The sequence below is a fragment of the Physella acuta genome, unplaced genomic scaffold (genome assembly GCF_028476545.2).
Source record: "Physella acuta isolate Inbredline_101_S28 unplaced genomic scaffold, ASM2847654v3 ptg000639l, whole genome shotgun sequence".
In the NCBI taxonomy this organism is placed as follows: domain Eukaryota; kingdom Metazoa; phylum Mollusca; class Gastropoda; family Physidae; genus Physella; species Physella acuta.
The window spans coordinates 266,702-293,091 of record NW_026732158.1 but is presented as its reverse complement, the minus strand read 5'-3'; the positions used below and the strand labels follow the sequence as shown (position 1 = coordinate 293,091).

The following is a 26,390-nucleotide window of genomic DNA, read 5'->3' as shown; positions in this document are numbered from 1 at the left end:
TTCTTCGTTCTTAATGTTAGTGTTGTAAAGGATCCCCTACCAACACAATTAAAAATACGTGTCAAATGGTCATGGGAACGAAGTGGTCCAGCGGTAGAGAGCTGGACTGCTAACAATTAAGTCAATAGCCGTCCCTGAGTCCGCCCAACTCTGATGGGTACCTAAATGACGTTAGGGAAAGTAAAGGCGGCTGGGCATAGTGCTGACCACACTATATCTTCATATGCCGAGATAACAGAAACAAGTGAACTCTACTTCACTTGCCCTATAGACCGTCAAGTTAGAAAGGGAACTTTAAGAAAATAAGTCAACTGGTTATACGCCATTAAGGCCATTGACTCCGATTTCAGCTTGCTTTTCTTTTTGGATTTGCTTCCATAGCCTTTGTCCAACCAAGAACAAACTACAAAGCAGCAGTTGTTTGATTTTGGAGTTCGAGACTTTTCAGTTTAGCAACCATGAGCTTTACCGACTCGACCACGCTGACCCAACAGGTCTACGTAACCTTACTAAATTTAAAGAAAAAGGTTATTTTAAAATAATATGGCAAGCGATAGAATTATAGTTACATTTTTAATAATTAAAACCGTTTGGAAATCATCGATTACACTCATTTTTAAAATTATGTATATTTAAGTCTTTGAAAAGCCTTTTAGAATTATTTTATCAATTAGAATATTTTTAAAAACCGCCCTTAAAGTCAACCGGTGTGGCCAGAGAAAGTAAAACAATGAAAGTCAGAACAATAGTTTTCTATAATAAAAATACACAATAGTGATCTATAGTGCATAGCGTAGTATTGTATTTATATTAAATAATATAACATCCCCAATCACCACAACACCTTGAATCTACTAATCCAAACTAAAAATAAAATTGTTAGAAAAAATTATTATAATACTAGTAATTATTTGTTTGAATATCTCTTTCCTTAATAAAACCGGAAGTAATTTTGTACATATTTTACAAATGTAAAATATTCAATTTTGGTTAAAAATATGTTTTCTGGCAACAACCATTTGGTACCATCACAATCAAGTACTTAATTAATCAATCTTATAATTAAGACGTTAATTGCTATGAATCAAGTCAAGTTAATTTTGACGGGGTTTTCTTTCTGGATTTGCTTTCATAGTCTTTGTCCTCCCTCCCCCCCCCCCGTCTAGAACACAATACAAAGTAGATGTTTGATTTTGGAGTTGTCTCTCCCAGAGGGGTGGGTAACTGTCCCTATCTATCGAACCTCCGCTCTCAAGGGTTTCGAACTCGGAAGCATGATCGTCCATGAGCATGACCGATCCGACCAAGTCGACTCATTTGTGTCTTAAGTTAATTAGGGTCTAATTACTTCAACGTTAGAATTTATTGATTTAAATGTCAATGACGTATTCATTCAGACTAAAAGAAATAAGATAAGAATCACAGATTAAACATGAATGTTTAATTATTTAAACTAAAAAAAGACTAACCTCATAGTTATTTTTGTTCCATGCAAACAAAGATTAAAGAATGAAAAAAAATTTCAATTATTATATAAATATAATATGAATATAATAAAATCTCACACTGGAAAAGCAGTCAATATTAATTTAAAAAGGCAATATTTCTTTTTAAACCATCATAGTTATTTTTGTTCCATGCAAACAAAGATTAAAGAGTGAAAAAAATGTCAATTATAATATGATTATAATATGAATATAATAAAATCTCACACTGGAAAAGCAGTCAATATTAATTAAAAAAGGCAATATTTCTTTTTAAACCATCATAGTTATTTTTGTTCTATGCAATTAAAGATTAAAGAATGAAAAAATTTCAATTATTATATGATTATAATGTGATTATAATAAAATCTCACACTGGACAAGCAGTCAATATTAATTTTAAAAAACAAGGCAATATTTCCTTTTAAACCATCATAGTTATTTTTGTTCTATGCAATCAAAGATTAAAGAATGAAAAAAATTTCAATCATTATATGATTATAATGTGATTATAATAAAATCTCACACTGGACAAGCAGTCAATATTAATTTAAAAAAACAAGGCAATATTTCCTTTTAAACCATTATAGTTATTTTTGTTCCATGCAAACAAAGATTAAAGAATGAAAAATTTTCAATTATTATATGAATATAATATGAATATAACAAAATCTCACACTGGTCAAGCAGTCAAATCAATATTAATTAAAAGAAAGACAATAATTATTTTTAAACAAAAGAAAAGAAAACCAGACACTAATTTAAAAACAATTTTAAAAATAGCAATGTTGCTTATTCATATCACATGTGTCAAATATCCTACGTTGTAAAATAAACGAGGTAAAATAAACATGCAACAAATTTAAATGAAGATATAATATCGTCCCGTTGAAGATGAAAATATACTGAGTCTTTTTTCCATTCCAATGCCAACCATGTTGCAAAGCGATCATTTCTCCTCTTGAATAGATGGAGAAAAAAGAGGATTTCAACTATGTTAAAACAGAGTTAATGCTTTGTGGCTATTGTTTAATTACTACAACAGAATACGTTCAATAGACGTTTTACGAAGCATGTAAACATAAAGGTAAACATACACTTACAATACACTTAAATGCACACATACACATATTTCCGGAAATACAAAAAAAAATGAAAACTTATAATTAGAAGTGACAAAATTGAGTTTCTAGGCATTAATTTAAGTTGAAGTACAAAGAAATTAAATCAAAAAAATATTGCACGATGATGATTAAGTTTGTTTTACTATATGCATTTCAGTTACAAACATACAATAAATTATGCTCGTCATTTTGAGCCATGCAGTATCAATATATGTATATATATATATATATATATATATATATATATATATATATATATATATATATATATATATATATATATATATATATATATATATATATATATATATCTGTGTGTGTGTTTGTGTGTAGATGTGTGTGTGTATGTGCAAGTTTGTTTTAAGCACCGTAGCGCATAATCCACAATCAAACATACCTTGCGATATAGGGGGATGTTTTTCATGTTTCCGTAGCAGGGCGAAGATTGTACAAATGATGCAACAGGCGAAGAGGAGCAACAGCAACAAAATATAGATGAGGCTGGAGCTGGAGGCTTCCTCCGCGATCGCCTTCGACTGGGTGTCTTCCTTCAACGGACCATTGGGATCTGTTTCACACAGGATTTAGAGGTGGTAATGTTTGGTTATATGTGTGTCGACACGTGTAAATAGCTATGTCTATGTCTTTGTCTATACAACTTTGTTAAACATCTATGATAATACGTCTGTCTATATGTCTACATGTCTTTATCTATATCATTACATATATATATATATGTATACATATATATATATATACATTATATATATACATTATATATCTATACATTATATATATACATTATAAATATACATTATAAACATATACATTATATATACATGTGTAGATGCATTATATATATTAATATACATGTCTATATTTTTATCTTACATACATATATATATATATATATATATATATATATATATATATATATATATATATATATATATACATATATATATATATATATATACATATATATATACATATATATATATATACACATATATATATATATATATATATATATATATATATATATATATATATATATATATATATATATATATATATATGGTATTTATCCATCAGTATAAATCGTTATTTGTTTGAATTTTTTTCCAATTACAAATTAATAGCTTTAAATGCTACTCCCTATTCTTCGGTCTTCAGATTTTTTCTCCAAATAACTTCATTATTCCATTATATAATATGCTTTGCTACATTTTTTTTATAAATTTCGAATGTTCTTTTAAATCTACGATTGTATACTGAGTCCTAGTTCAGGTTCTGTAACACCCGTTGTATAAGATTACCTGCGTAGGCTTGTACTTCGCAGAAATATATCGACCCGGATACAATTTTTATCGTGACCTTGAGCACGTTCTTATTGATGTTGACCTGGTGAATTCGAGTTTTTTCGGCACTTGCAACCTCGGTCTTCAAGACTTCCACACCGGCGTTATTGTAGCACAACACTTGAGCTTTCCACTCTTTGCTATTGCCTGCCAGAAAGTCATTTCAAGGCACGAATTAGATAAGTACAAAAATTGTCAGACAGTCGCTTTAGGAAACGTAAAAAACAAGAGAGCCCACGTTCGTGGGCCATTAAAACTTGCCTTAATAGACCGAGACACAGAAAACCATGTCTCGGATAAAAACAGATGCATTCATCTATCAGTTCATATCTCAAACAATATATCAACAGCATACGTTTTCTGACAGTTCCGTCTACACACACTCACACACACACACTTACATATATATATATATATATATATATATATATATATATATATATATATATATATATATATATATATATATATATATATATATATATATATATAATATATGCCTATATATATATATATATATATATGTATATATGTATATATATATATATATATATATATATATATATATATATATATATATATATATATATATATATATATATAGACAGGACTGTCAGAAAAGGTACGTTGAGAATAATTCACACATTTTAAAATAGAAAAATATTGTCTTGTAACGAGAAATGTCTTAATGATATAAAAATATCAAATTAATTAAACATATACAACTCAGTTATTGACGTAAGTTAAGTTCATATATATATATATATATATATATATATATATATATATATATATATATATATATATATATATATATATTTAACTTTAAAAATGATTTATTACTTAAATAAAATGATTACATTTTTTTCTTTCTTTTGAGTACAAGTGCATCTAGCTATAAACGTTTGTTTTTATATTAAAAAAAAATAATTCTATCAATCAGTAAGTCATTTTGTCCGGCACGCCAAGCCTCGAAGCCCCAAAGTACCTGGTGTAAACAACAAGATCCGCTGAAGGAAGGTGTAGGATGCGAAATTCATGAACATGTCTTTGGCTTCGTCAGTCTGAACGCAGGTGGCCGATCGATCATTGTCAGTGAGGTCAGCAGCTAGTTTGGGGAAGGGGGTCGGGTGACCGACTTGTAGGGAGAACAACGGAGTTTTGGGGTCCCCTGGCTTCTGCTTATCGTCTGAAGTCGACTCTACCTGAATTCCTGATGGGAAAATCAAAATCTTTTAGTGCCCATTCCCCACCTAGATTTTGTGGGTTTTTTTCTTTCTCGTATATACGAAGTATAGAGAAAGTTCTGTAATCGTGCAAAAATAAAAAAAAATCGAGATTTTTACAAATCTCGACGTTTTACACCTCACTGATACGGAAAAATATAATGTTGCAATCTTGTCCGTATGTCTGTGTGTGTGTGTGTGTGTCTGTCTGTGTGTAAACACGATAACTTGAGTACCGTTACAGCTGGGTTGATGAAATTTCATATATAAAAAACCGCATGTAAATTTATAAAGTACTAATAATATTGAGATTCTATTATATTTTTAAAAGTTTAAGTAATTAAAAATCATGTCTATATTCCAAGTTATATAAGAATATTCGAGGAAGTTTTGGGGATCTCACTCCCGGTTTAATTTTAGTGTAGTACTTCTTGGTCTGTCGTAAAAATCTCTTTTAGGAGAAACTGTATTGCTAATAAGTCATGTCCACATACGTTTGCGTTTGATGGTATTGATACCGATACTAAATCCTATACCAATACTGTGTAATACGTACATATATCTATGCCTATGCTTTTGCATATGCCCATGCCCACGCCAAAATTTCACGCCCATGCCCATGTGTATGCCCTTGCCCGTGCTCATGCATATGCCCATGCCTATAAAAATAGCTGGCCCCGCATCTGTACCTATACTTAAACCTAGAAACATCTTGCAAACACGTGACAAAAGCATATGATACCGACATGCGCCGCCATGATAGTGTACTTCAGCGGTCTCATAGCTTATTTTAAAAGACCTTCAGCAGTTTTGGGAAAAACTTGAAAATTTCTAGCGGTCTTACCTTCGTGCAACGTCTTTATTTTGTACGTAACTCATGTAGACTGCCTTACCTCCGTCCAACGTCTTTATGTTGTACGTACGTCATACAGACTGTTTTAATTCCGTTGATTTACGTACGTCATACAGACTGCCGTACCTCCATGGTATTGTACGTACGTCACACATACACCAGTTGCGTAGCCAGGATCGTTCTCAAGGGGGGGGGGGGGGAGTTCCAATTTTTACCCGGGGACAAACTTCCGATTTCCATCTCCCCTAAAACTTTCGATTTGCAGCCCCCCCCCCCACTCAAACTTTCGATTTGCACCCCACCCCCTCAAACTTTCGAATTGCACCCCCCCTCAAACTTTCGATTTGCAGCCCCCCCCCCCTCAAACTTTCGATTTGCACCCCACCCCCTCAAACTTTCGAATTGCACCCCCCTCAAACTTTCGATTTGCAGCAGCCCCCTTCATACTTTATATATATATATATATACCGAGGGGTCTATGGGGGGGGGGGGGGTTATGACCTTGATCCCCCCTGCCTACGCCACTGACATAGACTCTTACCTCCGCTCAAATGAAACGACGTAGCCTTTTGGTCTGTAGCGATAGTTACTTCCATCTTGTTCACGACCCTCGGTTTCTCCCAGGAAACGGTCAGCGTGTTATCATTATTGATCACCACGGTGTAATCTTCCGTCAGCGCCACCATCGCCTTCAAGTTCTCATCCCATACTTGTATGTCAAATTTGTCTTTTGAGATTTTACTTAAATCAGCTATAAAGGAAAATAAGTAAATAATTTTTTAGCTTTAACTAAAAAAAAAAATCTCTAATCTTTCTTAACTCGTGAATCAAGTAACAAAAAAAAAAGATTTTTTAAAATTTGTATAAGGCAATCTGTTGAACTTGTTTGAAGGCATATTAACAATAACTTGTCTTGATAAATATTATTCTCAAATCAACCCAATGTTTACAAGTGTGTGCATTTTGATACATTTGTTCCAGACCATACATCACAAATTGCATCACGTGTATTTCGGCTATGAGTACGTATCCATCGATACAAAATGATTTTTAATACTTTTTATGTTATTATTTAGACGATAATTTTAAGGATTTACTAATTTGTTATTCCTATTATTTTTTTTATTTCAAACTATGTTCGATAGGACTCGTTTGACAGATCTTCCAGTTCGAAAATATGAATGTTTTTATCCATTTCTTTATGTACGGGGCCATTTACAAATCAGTTACAAAGAAAGAAAAATCAAAATACGAATAAATAGCCGTGATTTTTAAAATGAATTATTTAAGACAAAAGTTAGTTTAGGTATTAAATAAATTAATATGTTTATTTCATTTAAATATTTTTGGAATAACACCTTGTATTTACTGACCCAGTTAATTTTCGTAACATTTTGCGAATTTTTAATTTGATGTTTGAAAGATATCACTAAGCTAACCTCATATTCCTACATGTGTCTATAAATCTCGACATTCTTAAGCAGCCCCCCCCCCACCTTAACGAAAAATATCAAATCTGGCATAGACGTCATAAATGAATGTCTCAAAGGGTTTTGTTGTGTATTTTGCAGAGCAGCCCACAGACCTTTCTCCAACGGTAAACTGGGTCGTCTAGTAACATATAAAAATTAATGACACTTTTGATAACTGAAAAACTTACATCCGTCTTCAAAGGCAATTGTAAAAGAGTTCGTGGAGGAAGGATGTATCAATTTCAATGCGACTTTTACATCGCTTAAAACCTCGCCAGTGTTCTTGTCAGCGTCAAAAAGCACTGGTGGGCTTAACTCTACAGCGTGGATTGTTAGATCCTCTGAGGAAAAAAAGTTCTATTATGAAACTCTACAGCGTACACTGTTAGATCCTCTAAGGAAAATGTTCTATTATCAAACTCTACAGCGTGGATTGTTAGATCCTCTAAGGAAAAAAGTTCTATTATGAAACTCTATAGCGTACACTGTTAGATCCTCTAAGGAAAAAAATCTATTATGAAACTATATCGTACAATGTTAGATCCTCTAAGGAAAAAAAGTTCTATTATGAAACTCTATAGCGTACACTGTTAGATCCTCTAAGGAAAAAAAATCTATTATGAAACTATATCGTACAATGTTAGATCCTCTAAGGAAAAATCTATTGTCAAACTCTACAGCGTACACTGTTAGATCATCTATGGAAAAATAGTTCTATTATGAACCTCTATAGCGTACACTGTTAGATCCTCTAAGGAAAATGTTCTATTATCAAACTCTACAGCGTACACTGTTAGATCCTCTAAGGAAAATGTTCTATTATCAAACTCTATAGCGTACACTGTTAGATCCTCTAAGGAAAATGTTCTATTATCAAACTCTACAGCGTACACTGCTAGATCCTCTAAGGAAAAAAGTTCTATTATCGAACTCTATAGCGTACACTGTTAGATCATCTAAGAAAAAAGTTCTATTATGAAACTCTATAGCGTACATTAATAGATCATCTCAGGATTATACAATGCTATTATAAGCTTCGATAGTACACGGTCAGATCATCTATGGAAAAATAGTTCTGTTATGAACTTCGATAGCATACACTGTTAGATCTTCTAATGGAAAACAATGCTATTATGAACGATAGCGTACACTCTCTAAGGCAGGGGTCTCCAAACGTGTCGGTCCGAGGGCCGCATTAACTATCACATGTCAGTTCGGGGGCCAGTTTCTTCCAGGCATGTCTTTGATTTTTCTAAGCAAAGTTCTTTAGCCATTACCAAGAAACGCCTTTTCCTTGGACAAAAAAATCTCTGCGGGCCGGATGATAGGACTTCGCGGGCCGCATCCCGCCTGCGGGCCGTAGTTTGGAGACCCCTGCTCTAAGGGAAACTAATACTTTTCTGGACTTTAACATTACATGTACGTTCTTAATACTAATGTTGGAAGAGATTCCCTCCAACACAAAATAAGTACTACGTGTCAACATGTAATGCGCCATATAGGCCGTTGACTCCGATTTCAGCCTGCTTTTCTTTTTGGATTTTTTTTTCCATTCAAGAACAAACTACGAGGCCGCAGTTGTCTCTTTTAGAAGAAGAGCTGCGCTTCCCAACTGTCGAGCCTCATCTGCCCGAAGGTTTGAACTCGAGATTTTAGCGGTTTAGCTGTCATGAGCTTAATGGACGCGAACTAACCGACCATGACGTTGATTGTTAAGACTGTACGAGGCACTGAGCTAGGACAACAGATTGCCCAGAATTCATAACACAGTATGCAGATTACTATATTAGCGCTCGTAAGTATGTCACTAAATTGTCATGCTTATACTTGCCAGGAGGTATTTTTCAAAACCAAACGTTAATTGTTTTATTAGATCGGTAATTTTTTTTTTATTTAGTAAAGTTACTTCCGCTAATGTTGTTTTAAAATCGTAAACAATGATAATGGAAGACTTCAAGCTGTAGGCTTGTAGATAAATATAGACTATGTTAAATTGTGATTTTTCTTTTCAAATGAAAGTACAGTTGGTAATTATTTGAATCTGTAATAAAAATAATTGTCCTAAACGTAGTCATTATAATGGTTTAATATTGATAGCCTAGGCCTACTGGTACTTAATTTGATTCTATTATTTATAAAATAATGTTGCATTTTGGGTACTCAAGGTATTTTAAAATCTTGAAGCAAGGCCTAGAAACAGATAGCCACCGTGTTTTTTATGAATGAGTATAATGTTCAAAACAAACGAATTTAGTATGAATATATATATATATATATATATATATATATATATATATATATATATATATATATATATATATATATATATATATATATATATATATATATATATACATATATCTTTCCCTGGCTAAGGAGATTTCAAATTTTAAGCGAGAAACCGAAATTTACAAACCCTATTATACTAATTATTTTGCCATCGTCACCCTATTACCATAATTACAGTAATTATTTTGCCGGCTCACCGTATAACCATAATTACAGTAATTATTTAGCCAGGTCACCATATTACCATATTTACAGAAATTCTCTTACCAAGTTTACAGCCTTCTCCGAAGAATCCAATTTTGCACTGAGTGTTAGTGCAAGTTCCGTCTATTCGACAATGTGAGGTACAGGTACATTGTTCAGTACAATCGGACCCGTAGAATTTAGTGCCACAGACTGTACACAATTACAAACGAGAAACAAAAAATGTGATTTTAAAATTTTTGCAGGTAAAATCCTATGAAAACTATGGATATGGTTTTATTTAAAAAATTACTTGGGATTTTTAAATGAACACAAGGATGGTTAGCCTGAGAATTTATGAATACTGGGTGTAAAGCGTGCTAAAATAGGAGCGCTTGGTTTTTACAATGGTGGTCATTTTAAAAAATGCACTTATAAGTATGTTTATAACACATTAGCAATGGCGGAAAGTAATTTTTTTTTTAAATTCTAAGTTCATTGTCTGTTTATTACTATTGTTGATTTACGTTAATTAGAAAAACGAGTACTGGATTTTTTTTATTACTGGTTATACATTCTTTGGATTGTATTTTTTCACAACAGAAATTTTAAATAAATTGTTGAGAGATTTGCCAGGAATTGCTGAATTGTCAAGACGCGTGTTGTTTTCTTTACTATGTTGTAACAAACAAAATGAACGGAGACAGAACAAACGTCATTTCGTTCTGCCCCCTGTACACACAAACAAACATTGAAATATTTTGTCTCAGCTAAGTTCTTCTTTCTCTTCTTCGGCCTTAATTTTTGTTTTGGAAGAGATCCCCTCCAACACAGTTAAGTATACGTGTCAACCGGTTATGCGCCATTGACGTCATTGACTCCGATTTCAGCCTGCTTTACTGCTTGGATTTGTCCAACCAAGAACAAACTACAAAGCAGCAGTTGTTTGATTTTGGAGTTGTCTCTCCTAGAATAGCTGCTGTCACCAAGATTCGAACTCGGGACATTTTGGTTTAGCAAACATCAGCTTTACCGACTAGACCACGCCCACCCCTGTTAAACTATATTGTCTTCAATCTGGATTGATTGTTACAAACATCGCATATACTTTGTCATAAAACACCATACATATGGGGTTTTCTTAGCTGAGTGAAAAAAATAATTATTGCTGACTGTGTTACAATTATTATAGCCGATAACGTTGTTAGCTTTTGTGGTTTCTAGAAACCTAACAGCTGCCCGTTTTTTAAACTATTTAAAACATTTAACTTTAGAAAAATAAGATAAATAAGAATATACTTTCTCATAAAACAACATACATCGGGGGAACACAACATATTGGGTTTCTTAGCTAAGCAAAAAAAAAACAAAAAAAAAACATCGCTGACTTATGTTAAACTCATTGTAGCCGACAACTGTGCTCGCTTTTGTGGGTTGTGAAATAGGCCTAGTCGTTTTCTCCGTCGTGACAGGGGTTTCTCCTGCTGGTGTTGGTGCTTCCGTTGCGTCTTCAAACGACTCACGAATATTTATGTCAAATATCTCAGGCTGCATACAAGAAAAAAATCACAGGTTCAAAATACTAGTGACGTATGTGTACATCGGTCTACGAAAAACGTGCGAATAGACACATGTTTGAAAGCCGTTTTTCCCATATATATATATATATATATATATATATATATATATATATATATATATATATATATATGACTAAATAGAATAGTAGGGCAATGCAGTTAGAAGTATAAGCATAATTTTTAAAATAAATACTCGGAGGCATTTTAGAATTATTTTTGTTCTTATTCGTTAAGACAAAATCTAAATTTTATTATACGAGCCGACCCGCTGCGTATCATACGCCGCTATTTAGTTTGGTTTTTTTTTCTACTTTTCAGTAGTTTATAATTTGTGAATTCGACAGTACCAATGCTGCCACTGAAAATATTTGCTTAAAAACACTAACCCCCCCCCCTCCCCCCTCCCCCCACGTGAAAGCAGCCTCCTCTTAGTTACCTCTTCTAAGTTTAAAATCGTTTCAAACTAAATTATCTGCCCCTTATAGCCGTCACCAAACCCAGCTCTATGATTGTAAAATGTAAACAGCGTGACCTTAGCTCACCAGACAATGTGGGGGTGGGGTGGGGGTGGTAGTGATAGTGATAGAGAGAAAGAGAGGGGACTGTAAGGAGGCGCTTGCAGCTTGTTTTCTAACGGCTCCCAGAAGAGAATTATATATATAGATATGTTCCTATATGTTCATGTGTTGGGTGAGAGGAAAATACTTGGGAAATTCATTTCATGTTCAGATCGTTGTTCATTTGTACCATGGCAAAAATCCCTATTTAATAGTGCAGAAATATTTGAAAGAAACCCACAAATTTACAACTTACATATAGCTTTCATTGTACAAAAATATTAGAATGAAATCAATGAACATAAAACTGACGTCTAATAATTTTTTGATGGTACAGAAGTATATGAAAGAAACCCACCCATTTTATTACTTGCATTTAATAGTTTTGATTGTACAGAAATATTAAAAGAAAATCAACCAACATAAACTTACATCTAATAACTCTGAAAGTCCGAAACTTGAGAGACTATACATCAAGTCATGGGTGTCGCCGCCTTGAATGAAGATGGTTATATTCTTTGATGAAGTAATCTTAACCGGCTCGGCAGCGATCCGCACCTCCCCTGTATATATGTTGTCAGCCAAAAATAACGGAACTACATTTCTGTGGAGATATTAATCCCAATGACTACAAAGCAAATATCTAGCGCTTAACCTTACAAAACTGTAAAAGGCAGAATACATTTATTATGCTGAATTCAGCGACACCATTTTTAATACAAATTTCAAAGAGTAAAAATTAGAAAACCGCCCCTTTCTTAACGTTTTGAAACGTGAATACTATGCCTTAAATATATGGTGAGATAACATTCTAATCTTAATTTTTATAATTCATAAAATTATATATATATATATATATATATATATATATATATATATATATATATATATATATATATATATATATATATATATGCGTTGTCATCTTGAAATTTCAAAAGAAATATAACTAGGTCTGTCGTTAAATCCTCTCAACATACGAATACACAAAGGTTCCTTGATAATGTAATAGTTGTGATACATAACACAGAATCTACCCCCCCCCCCCCCCCAATAACTTACGGCAAGGCCAAAGGTTGTCCATTTAGATGGAGATCTGCCAAGGCTTCCCTAGAACCAGTCACGGTGACATTGATTTCTGTAATATCTTTGTGATAAGGATTCCTACGGAATAAAAATGTGTTTTACACTGCACCTAGTCAAAAAAAAACAGTTTTGAAAATTTATTTTCATTTATCTATCTGAAACAGTACTCAAGTTATAGGCTTTTGAAGTCCCACTTTTGGTTATCGGAAATAGCAGAAAAGTTGACACAGAACTTCACATTTGATATAATACTTACATATGAATTTTCATAAATCTAGCTGTAGTGGTACAGACACACTCATTTACGTGCACACTAACATAGCCTGCATACGGACAAAATTGCAAAACTATGTTTTTTCGACTGTGGGACGTTTAAAACGTCGAGATTTATGTTTATCTCGATTTCGATTTATTGCACGGTTACAATACTTCCTCTAAACTTTGTGTACCAGAAAGTAAAAATGGTAAAACTTTATCGTCAATCGATAACATCGATACAGTTTTTTTAAATATATATTTTTACAAATATTGTTTAATTTAAAGTTATAATTTTCATAATACGGTTTGATATTTAATAATCAAAGAAATGTGTTATATACTTCATTTGCTTTACACAAAATAGGCAACTGAATATTTTAAAAAAATCAAAATGTTTTAATTTACTTCAAACAGCTTGTTACTTAATAATCAAATAATTTGTCATTGACTCATTTTGATTTACAAAGACAATGATTGACACCATTAATGAGACCGCTAAGCAAATCCCGATCCACTGGTCATCACAATATTTAAACGCCACTAAACTACCTGAAACAACAACATCACTACACCCAACAACATCACAAACCCAACAACATCACTCACCAAACAACATCACACACATAAAAACATCACACACGTAACAAAATGAAACACAACACCACCCACCCAACAACACCACACACCCAACAATATCACTCACCAAACAACATGAACCACAACACCACACACCCAACTACATCAAACACCCAAAATCATCACACACGTAACAACATGAACCACAACACCACACACCCAACAACATCACACACCCAACAACATCACAACCTAACAACATCATACACCTGACAACATGAACAACAACATCACACACCCAACAACATAACACACCCAACAACATCACACACCCAGAAACATCACACACCCAACACCATCACACACCCAACAACATGAACCACAACACCACACACCCAACAACATCACACACCCAACAACATGAACCACAACACCACACACCCAACAACATCACACCCAACAAGTATCACACACCTAACAACATCATACACCCAACAACATGAACAACAACATCACACACCCAACAACATCACTCACCCAACAACATGAACAACAACATCACACACCCAACAACATAACACACCTAACGACATCACACATCCAACAACATAAACCACATCATCACACACACAACAACATCACACACCCAGAAACATCACACACCCAACACCACCACTCACCCAACAACATGAACCACATCATCACACACCCAACAACATCACACACCCAACAATATGAACCACAACATCACACCCAACAAGTATCACACACCTAACAACATCATACACCCAACAACATGAACAACAACATCACACACCCAAAAACATCACTCACCCAACAACATGAACACATCATAACACATCCAAAAACATCACACACCCAACAACATGAACCACAACATCATACACCCAACAACATCACACACCCAACAACATGAACAACAACATCACACACCCAACATCACTCACCCAACAACACGAACCACAACATCACACATCCAACAACATCACACACCCAACAACATGAACCTCATCATCACACACCCAACAACATCACACACCCAGAAACATCACACACCCAACACCATCACTCACCCAACAACATGAACCACATCATTACACACCCAACAACATCACACACCCAACAACATGAACCACAACATCACACCCAACAACATCACACACCCAACAACATCACACACCCAACAACATCACACACCCAACAACATGAACCACAACATCACACCCAACAACATCACACACCCAACAACATCACACACCCAACAACATCACACACCCAACAACATGAACCACAACATCACACCCAACAACATCACACACCCAACAACATCACACACCCAACAACATGAACCACAACATCACACCCAACAACATCACACACCCAACAACATCACACACCCAACAACATCACACACCCAACAACATGAACCACAACATCACACCCAACAACATCACACACCCAACAACATCACACACCCAACAACATGAACCACAACATCACACACCCAACAACATCACACACCTAACAACATCACACACCCAACAACATCACACACCCAACAACATCACACACCCAACAACATCACACACCCAACAACATCACACACCCAACAACATAACACACCCAACAACATCACACACCTAACAACATCACACACCCAACAACATCACACACCTAACAACATCACACACCCAACAACATAACACACCCAACAACATCACACACCCAACAACATCACACACCCAACAACATGAACCACATCATTACACACCCAACAACATCACACACCCAACAACATGAACCACAACATCACACCCAACAACATCACACACCCAACAACATCACACACCCAACAACATGAACCACAACATCACACACCCAACAACATCACACACCTAACAACATCACACACCCAACAACATCACACACCCAACAACATCACACACCCAACAACATCACACACCCAACAACATCACACACCCAACAACATAACACACCCAACAACATCACACACCTAACAACATCACACACCCAACAACATCACACACCTAACAACATCACACACCCAACAACATAACACACCCAACAACATCACACACCCAACAACATCACACACCCAACAACATGAACCACATCATTACACACTCAACAACATCACACACCCAACAACATCACACACCCAACAACATCACAAACAAACTAGATAACAAACTTACAGAATTACATGGGCAGGCTTGAAATTTTGTACACTCTCAAGTTGAAAGTACTCGGATTTTGTATAATCAATAGCGTAAACTTCAATCTTAAATGTTGAATCCAACTTCGCCATGTTTATAAACTGAAAAAGTTGTTTTTTCTTAGCTAAAATAAGTCAGAAATATATTAAATAAAACAGTCGAACGCCCACAAAAAAACAAAACAATATAGCGTTAATGCAAAAAAATAAACCGGGAGTGATCTCCCTTTTACTTTCTCGAATATTCTTATATAACATTAAGGGGAATGGCTACTCAGGATATAAAAAATATTTTAAATCCATTTTAAATTACTCAAACTTTTAAAAATAGAATAGAATCTCGTAGAAAGAAGAAATGCAAACCAAGTGAACGCCAAACAAAATGTGTATAAAAGTGCGGAATAGTATTAGTACTTCATAAATTCACATGCGTTTTTGAGAAATCGGAAATACCGTAAATTACTATTACCGGACGATGGAAATCTCTCAAAATTTGACATAAGACTTAGAATTAGATATTTTACTCTCATGTGAAATATCATTTATCTATCTGCAATAGTACTCATGTTAAAGGCTTTTGAATTATTGAAAGTAGAATAAGTTCCACTTCCAGTTATCGGAAATCGCTGAAAAGTTGAAACAAAACTACCGATTTGATATAATACTTATATATGAAATTTTATCAATCTAGTTGTAACGGTACTTAAGTTATCGTGTTTACAGACATAGAGAGAGAGGGGGGGGGAGAGAGAGGGGAGAGAGAGAGAGAGAGAGAGAGAGAGAGAGAGAGAGAGAGATACGGACAAAATTGCAAAACTATGTTTTTTCGACTCACGGAGGGGTAAAACATCGAGATATTTGAAAAATCTCGATTTTTTTTGCACGATTACAATACTTCCTCTATACTTCGTATACGAGAAAGTAAAAATGGTAGATCAGTTGCGCTTAATTGCTAAACTTTCTGGCATACAGAGTACAGAGGAAATAATGTAATAGTGCACAAATCTTGAATGAAATTTTAATACTTTTGGCCGTTTTACATTTCCCCACTATATCGTATACGGAATATAAAGACTGCATTGTAATTGTGCAAAAATCTAAACTGCGAATTTGACAAATTTTGAAGACGAAAAAAAAATAGTTTAGCAACCTGTGCGTGTCTTTAAACGAGATGAAGTGATTACCGTTTCAGTTTTCTTGACTAAATTTCACGCATAATATACAATTTTCAATTTTCTTGACTAAATTTCAAGGGATAACATACAATTTTCAGTTTTCTTTCTACTTTTGAGTTATTTCTGGTGAACGGAAGTGATTCGAATTCGACTTCGAGTCTCTCAATATCTGATAACTTTAGTACCATTAAAGCTAGATAGACAAAATTGATAATTATAAGTATTAGATTATATGCAAAAGTTCCATTCAACGTTTGTACGATTCCCGGTAACCGGAACACTATAACTTGAACACTGTTTCAATTTGATAAAAGCAATTTCATATGTATGTATAAGATTTCATACTTGGGTTACTGTCGTATTTTAAGCTCTGATATCCGGAATTGTACTTTACTCTTTTTACTGCTTCTAATATGTAGATAAAAATTATATTGTTGCAGTTAAATGAACGAAATTTTATAAACAGGTCTAACATATTATTCTATTGAATTTCCAGTGATTTTCGCTTATCGTAACGATTATTTTACAATGTTAAAAAATATCACTTCTGCCGGTCAAGACTTGATTAAAATACACGTTGACACAAAATGTGACTTAACTACAAGCTTAATTTATAATATAATTCAAGTTTTTTTTTTTTAAGTTACTCATTTTTAGCTCAGACGAGCACAACATTTTTGTATTCGTTTTTATGCGAAATTCTTTTTTTTTCTTCTCGATTTTATTTTAATTTTTGTTTTAAATTAAGTATTAAAACGTGTATATCCAGATTGCACTAAAATGTCATCCCGCTTACTATTATATAAGAATGTACAACAAAGTTTAGTGGAGATCGCATCCGCATACATTTTTTGCTGTTGCAATACAAAAATAGTGATGTCAATGTATTGTAATAAACTGCCTTATTATATAAATTGTCAGATTTATGCGTATGAAAAAGACCGTGTTGTTGCTAAAGAATACGTGTTTGAGATCTTTCTTACCTCGTAAATGTATCCTCGGATAGGAGTAGAAATAATCGCATGCGTTCCGTCTTTAAAGTCAACTGTCATAGTGTCAGTCAGTTTGGGGACAGAAGTAGCCAATATATAGTATGTAAAGCTAAATGGTGCTCCTTTTCGCATTATATTTAGCCCATAAAAAGTGTACTTAGTTCTAGCAGGGGGCACAAACATCATATCTGTAGTATACAAATAAACATATCAATGAACAGGTGTAGAACTGATGCATTTAAATATTATATAAGCTGTTTCAAAGCTTCCAAATCTATTTCTTGTGGTATTTCATCTTCTTTTCATTAACGTTAATTAAACGGCGACATCGATGCAATTTTTAAAAAAAAGTATTTTTAATTAGTTATGTAATTTTAAAAAATGGCATTTTAATTATATAATTTTAAAAAGTACTTTTAATTATGTAATTACAAAAACATTTTAATTACATAATTTTAAAAAGTATTTTATGTCTAGAAAGACACAATAATATGTCATCAGGCCTACCTACTGCAAATTGTTTTCTACTATATTCTGAAGCAACTAATAATCCAAAAGCAGCAGTGCCATCGAAATAGACAACTGAAGTGTGAAAAAAGAAGTATTTTTATTTATAAAACATTTAAAATTAACAAGTTAAACTTCGTTTAATTTTATCCAAAAAGTATAATCCGATAATGGTAGTTTAGTGCGGTTTACCTTGTGTAAGCATTCGGCTGTCGGCGTGACGGAACCCTTGATACGTGTATGGTTGAAATCTGGAAGAAGTACTAACTTTATAAATTTAAAAATACAATACAAAAAAAATATTAACATATTTACCATATTAAAGCGTAAATCATTTAAAGTTTATATCAAATGTCTACACAACGTCATTGTTTGTGATGATTTGAAGAGACTATACATGGTACTGAGTGGCTTAGTGACAGAGCGCTAGACTGCTAACCAGTAACTCTCGTTTATACCGTCCCTGAGTCCACCCAGCTCTGATGGGTACCGAACTCGCTTGTCACACTATCTCGTATTAGGCCGAGGTCACAGAAACAGGTGAACTTTACTTCACCTGCCCCATAGACCGTCAGGTTTAGAAGGGGAACTTTACAATCCATGTCTCAGTGTTTCGTTCACTTCGATATATGGAGCCTAAATAAAGAGTTTGCATTTAGTATGGAGTTTACCTACACAAACACCTCTTCTAATCACTTGGATATTTTCGTGATACACGTTTGTGTCCAAAAATATTTTCAAACTTTTGTTTCTGCATGTTTTTTTTCTCCTGAGGTTTTATCTCAAGTTGTCAAACTACAGAACGCCATCTTACTTTGAAAAACTTTTCTTATCTTATTCTTCTTCTTCGTTCTTAATTATTAGTGTTGAAGAGGATCGAGATTTATCTGCCAGTGGGTTTGAACTCGAGACTTTTGTTCAACCATGAGCTTTTTTTCTTTTTTTTGCCGACTCGACCACGCCTCCAACACACTTAAGCGTTACGTGTCAACTGGTTATGCGCCATTGAGACCATTGACTCCGATTTCAGCCTGCTTTTCTTTTTGGATTTGCTTCCATAGCCTTTGTCCAACCAAGAACAAACTACAAGGCAGCAGTTGTTTAATTTTGGAGTTGTCTCTCCTAGAAGAGTGGCTGTCCCCAGCTAACGAACCTCATCTGCCCGAGGGTTCGAACTCGAGACTTTTCGGTTTAGAAACCATGAGCTTTACCGACTCGACCACGCCGACCCCCTACTTTTCTTATGTTCTAGGAATGTTTCGTTTAGGACTCTAGCTCTGTGTCTTATAACCATTTTTTACGCAAATTTATTAAATCCATATTAACTATAATTACTTTAGTATATGATTAAACATTTCTATTAAACAATTCTTCATTTTAACCCTATATAGGCTAACGGTACTTATAAGTACCACTTTAATTAAGCGCGTGTGGTATTTTTAATTTAAGATGAATGCTCGATATTATTGATGTAATTAAGAGGAGGGGGACGGAGTGGTCTAGCGGTGGAGAGCTGGACTGCTAACCCCTAAGTCTCGAGTTCGAATCCGGGTTCAAGTCAGTAGACCGTCCCTGAGTCCACCCAACTCTGATGGGTACCTAACTCGCGTTAGGGAAAGTAAAGGCGGCTGGGCATAATGCTGACCGCAGTATCTCTTCATATGCCGAGGTCACAGAAACAAGTGAACTCTACTTCACTTGCCCTATAGACCGTCAGGTTTGGAAGGGAATTAAGAGGATTTAAAGTTTAATTAGCTGTTATGTTCTAATATTAAAAAAAAATATTCACGATTTAACATCATGTTGCTCAAAATTGTTGGTTGATGATACGATGCAATAGTTTTCACTCTTTGTGCCAATTGATCCATAATACTGTATTCTAATAGCCTGGTCCACTAGACTTAACAGGACTGCCCACTCATACTTTCTGAAAATTAAACAGCAAACATATATAGATACATGGATTAGGATATTCAAATGTAACTCTAAATCATTTTAAGTAAAGGCTAAGGGCAATGCTATGGGTAATGCTAAGGGTAATGCTAAGGTTAAGGTTAAGGTTACGGTTAAGGTTAAGGTTAAGGTTAAGGTTAAGGTTGAGGTTGAGGTTGAGGCTGAGGCTGAGGCTGAGGCTGAGGCTAAGGCTAAGGCTAAGGCTAAGGCTAAGGCTAAGGCTAAGGCTAAGGCTAAGACAAGGTAAGCAAAGCTAGGCTACTTACGATGGCACTCGCATCATAACACCGTACGACTTTAGCCAGTACGATTGTGGAACAGCTCGAACGCTGTCGTAGTTGGCAATTTTATCGCTCGTCATGGCAATGAAATCGAAAGGGTGGGCTGCTTCCATTTCAATCAGGAAGTTAGGGAGGTTTCTTATGTTCGGCCTATACAAAAATTTACACATGATGTATAAACTATTAGGCGAAAAAAAAACCACTATACCGTGGCTTGTAGGTAACCATCGTTAGCCATGATTTAACACTGTCGCAACCACACTGTAACCTAAACTCAATTTTTTTTTTAATGGCTGTTAAACCTGCGGGAGTCGTATGTCGAAATTGCGGAGCGGAACATATCGGGACCGTATGTCGTTGGCCGAGTTATGATGGTTACTGGAACTCGGGTTAGATGTGGCTGGGCATGGTGCTGATTGCATCATCCCTTCGTATGCTAACTTTATATAAACAAATGCGCTTATTTCATCTACCCTGTGCACCGTAAGGTTTAAATAGGGTAAATATTATACTCACCCTCAAAATAATCAACGAACGCAAGTGTAACTTCAGCTTAAAACCAAACAAAACCACAAAGCAACTATTCGGGATATTGTTAAATAACAAATTTCGGAAAAAAAAATTCTAGGACAACAGTAACCTTAATTCAAACATATAAGTGCAACTTCAGCTTAAAATCAAACCAAAACCACAAACAACTATTCAGGATATAGGGGTCGTCCATAAATGACGTCAAAATCGAAAGGGAATAGGGGGAATGTGCGTAATTTTGTGACGGTGTGTGACAAGAGGGAGGGAGGGGGGGGGGGGTCAGATGGTGTGACGTCACACTTTTGCATTATAAAAAAACAATGTTAGAAAACGTATTTTAGTCGTTATTTCGCGTTTCAGAAAACATCTTTAATAAATTGTAATAGGAATTGATTAAAATACTCTATGTTGATTGAGTTCAGACAAGATTTTTGGAAAAATATCGATGTTTTAAGAAAAATTCAACCAACTTTGAGGGGGGGGTTGTAGACTGAGGTGTGACGTCATTTTAGCAGGGTTCTGGCCTTTTGTGACGCTGTGTGACGGAGGGGAGGGGGGAGGAAAAAAATCATCCAAAATCGTCGTATGGATGACACCTTAGCTTTGAAGCTAGATTTGAAATAATACTTACAAGCCTAATACTATAAATGATTTTTTTATAAACAAGAAGCTTTTTCATGGTGCAAAAACAATATAAATTGTGTTTAAGACAAATCTCATCCTTATACATTTACTTGTATTTTAAATAAAGTTAGAACTTTTTTTTTTCAACTTTAGAGCGCATTACGGTAAGCGAAACTAGACAGACAGACACAAAGACAGACAGACAGACACACACACAGACAGGATAATAACGTGTGTGTTTGGTGTTGGTGAAACGGTTTAACAAAATGCTTACGCATCAGTAAAGACGTGTGTTGCTCTGGAGTTCTGTCTCAGCTTGTGAGTAACCGTAGATTCCACATTCCTCCCCAGAACATAATTTATATAACGTATCTGTGAATTAAAAGAGATAGATAAAAAACAGAGCCAGCTTACATTTTACGTAGGCGGTTTCTTACATTCTAATCAGAGTTGAACATGAACATTTTCAGATAGGCCTACAGTTAGGAATCGCGCTGTTTTCCTTATTTAAAGATTGCGTCTTTTATTGAAACTACTATTGAATGTTAATACTAACAATAATTTAAAAAAAAAAAACAGCTAATATCACAGAGGTAGATATATTTTAATATACGGATGTTTAATTTAATAAAAAGTGTAGACAGTGGCGTCGCTATGTCGGGTCTGCCCCCACCCCAGAAACAAACTATATATACATATATATATATATATACATATATGTGTGTGTGTATGTGTATATATATGTTTGTGTCGCCCTACATATACGTGTATAAACTTTAATCACTGCAGAAGTAATAGTAAAGATGTTTATCTTTAGTAGGTTAATAATACAGTTGGATAGAGCAATGTTTTCTCTATAGATAGCACATTTACGCCATGGTGTCATCCCAACGTTATGTAATAGTTATCGATTTGTACATAAAAGACTAATTAACTTTAATTAATCATCAATGGAACTGGCAGAAAAACCTTTTTCTTCTGAACATTTTTCAATTTTTAGTCTTGGTGTCACCCCCCTAAATGGTGTCACCCGGTGCGCTCCGCACCCCTCCCGCCCTGCCCTCGCTACGCCTCTGAGTATCGATACTTTTGAGATAATAAGCTCTAAGAGTATGCTCGCGTTGCCTGCTAATAAAATAATCGACTACGTTTACCGGGAATAAAAATAAAATTGTTATATTTTTCATTTATATAACCTTTTAAAAAAAATAAACGCTATTGAAATTTTTTTACCATTTTAGTTTTTAGGCTACTTAAAAAAATTCAGTTTTTTCTTGTTTTTATGGTACTTTGTATCTAGTACAATAGACTAGGTTTAGGGTATGTGTACTAATGGTGGATAATTTCCCCTATATACATTCTCTAAAGTGTAGAAGCCCATAAATCACAAATCAGTTTAATACATAACATCCACTTTCAGAGAAACAAAACATAGTCTAGTAAACAAAAGTGTGATTTATTATTTAAATAAAAATTATATGTACATAACAATACGTACGAGTACCAAGACTTAGTTTAATACTGCAAATTTGTCATTTTATTTTAATGATGATGAAGATGATGATAACAATGGTGATGATGATGGTTATAACGATAATGATGATAATGATGATTATGATTATAATGATGATGGTGATGATGATGATGATGATGATGATGATGATAATGATTATGATTATGATTATGATTATGATGATGATGATGATGAAGATGAAGATGAAGATGAAGATGAAGATGAAGATGATGATGATGATGATGATGATGATGATGATGATGATGATGATGATGATGATGATGATGATGATGATGATGATGATGATGATGAAGATGTCGAAGATGAAAATCATGATGAAGATGAAGATGATGATGATGAGGAGGATGATGATGATAATGATGATATGATGATTATGATGATGATGATGATGATGATGATGATGATGAAGATGTCGAAGATGAAAATCATGATGAAGATGAAGATGATGATGATGAGGAGGATGATGATGATAATGATGATATGATGATGATGAAGATGATGATGATGATGATGATGATGATGATGATGATGATGATGATGATGATGATGATGATGATGATGATGATGATGATGATGATGATGATGATGATGATGATGATGATGATGATGATGAAGATGTCGAAGATGAAAATCATAATGAAGATGAAGATGAAGATGATGATGATGATGATGATGATGATGATGATGTCGAAGATGAAAATTATGATGACGATGAAGATGATGATGATGATGATGATGATGATGATGAAGATGATGATGATGATGATAATGATGATGATAATGATGATGATGTCGAAGATGAAGATGAAGATGATAATGATGATGATGATGAAGATGATGATGATGATGATGATGATGATGATGATGATGATGATGATGATGATGATGATGATGATGATGATGATGATGATGAAATATAAATCCCAGCAAAACTCGCCTGAACGGTGTTCTCCGGGTACACACTAAGGAATGTTATCGTGTAGGTAAAATTGTTTACGGCAGGGTTCGGTCCCCATAGGTACACGACCTCATTGGCAGCAGCCACATTACCTGTATCGGGATGGGGAAAAATTTTAGCCACCAATATAACAGCTTTCCCCAGACTTTTAATGACAAGAAGCCCTCGTACACTTTCTCTTAAGAGAGTAATGTATTGGTACATAAATAGGAATATGTTTCTTTGTAGGCTACGCTCTGCTGGCTTCCTTAATGTTTAGTATTCGTTTCCTAAAATAGTAACTAAAAATAGCAGCTAATATAACATCCTCTCCCGGATTTCAACGATAAATGACAAGTGTAAGTCTAAAACTTTTTTTTAAGAATGTACTATATATATATATATATATATATATATATATATATATATATATATATATATATATATATATATATATATATATATATATATATATATATATATATATATATATATATGGACATAACCCTTGGGCCTTTTCCTTTTATACCACAAATAAAATTAGTCGAAAATAAAGCCATTTCACTAAAACCTAACTAAAAACTATACGTTCAACAAACTACAAGAAGAAGACGTAATACTCCATCGCCTTTAATCTGATCATAGCAACGATCAGTTGCCGCTTTACGGACATGACTTAATCTTAAAGTTAAGCATAAAGATTTCAACGAACCCTTTTTAGCCATCCAGAGAAAACATACTAAAAGCACGTTTCTTTCGTACATTGTGAGCTGCCTTCCTTTCTTCTAGTCCAAAATATGTGTAACCGATTGTTGTCGATCACATTGTGTCATTTATCTGTCAAGAAATAAATAACTTAACATTTTTACGTATGTCATATGACACACTGATAGTTCTGATTACAAACTCTAGGCAATTAGCCTAGCTTGGCTTAGGTTTTCCAAAAACAAAAAATGACGCCTTGAAATCTTTTCCTTTACATAACCATATAATAATACTTACCAGTGCCAAAATTTACACTATTGTTAATTTAAAACACGCATTTAAGGTAAGGTTAGTATTTTAATCATTAAAAACCTGAAAATGTCCTTTTTTCACTTATTTAATTTACCAAAATGTCAGTAGAAGAAAATTTGTTGAGGTAGGGCACTCGTCTGCTATCCCTAAAGTCTCATGTTCAGATCCCTACACTAAAAAGGTAAGATATCCTTGAGCCAACCAGAACACTAAACCCGCTTATGTCAAGGTCACAGGAACAAAGTAAACTTCAACTCTCTAAGAACTGATTATATATATATATATATATATATATATATATATATATATATATATATATATATATTTATATATATATTGTGATACATACATAATATTCAACATACGATATGGTAGGGAGGTGTATAACGATTACATTACTTTCTCTATACCCCACACAGGGGTCATCCATAAATGACGTCACGCTTTTTTGGACTATTTTACCTCCTTCCTCCCCTCCGTCACACATCGTCACAAAATGCCAGACACCTCTCGCCCCCCCCCCTAAAAATGAC

At 34.2% G+C, this 26,390-nt stretch overlaps 1 protein-coding gene across 1 annotated transcript; it reads right to left on the bottom strand.

The window, feature by feature from the left end:
* Window positions 1–2,244: 2,244 nt before the first annotated feature.
* On the bottom strand, window positions 2,245–22,738 carry LOC131948328 (uncharacterized). The gene is made up of 17 exons (XM_059309904.1): window positions 22,644–22,738; window positions 21,200–21,364; window positions 20,770–20,907; window positions 19,173–19,231; window positions 18,981–19,055; window positions 18,465–18,661; window positions 16,287–16,408; window positions 13,192–13,293; window positions 12,562–12,733; window positions 11,381–11,540; window positions 10,077–10,205; window positions 7,709–7,861; window positions 6,590–6,799; window positions 4,958–5,182; window positions 3,928–4,116; window positions 3,006–3,176; window positions 2,245–2,444 (listed from the first exon to the last, which is right to left on the bottom strand). The coding sequence occupies exons 2-17, from the start codon at window positions 21,325–21,327 to the stop codon at window positions 2,434–2,436; spliced, it is 2,241 nt and encodes a 746-aa protein (XP_059165887.1). The 5' UTR covers window positions 21,328–21,364; window positions 22,644–22,738; the 3' UTR covers window positions 2,245–2,433.
* Window positions 22,739–26,390: the final 3,652 nt, after the last annotated feature.

Excerpts from the sequence above, each read along its gene's own strand:
- LOC131948328 (XM_059309904.1), bottom strand. The coding sequence starts at position 21,327 with ATGGAAGCAGCCCACCCTTTCGATTTCATTGCCATGACGAGCGATAAA. Across the intron at positions 20,908-21,199 it reads GTTATGATGCGAGTGCCATC|AAAGTATGAGTGGGCAGTCC; the intron begins GTAAGTAGCCTA and ends TTTAATTTTCAG. Across the intron at positions 6,800-7,708 it reads AATTGCCTTTGAAGACGGAT|CTGATTTAAGTAAAATCTCA; the intron begins GTAAGTTTTTCA and ends TTTCCTTTATAG.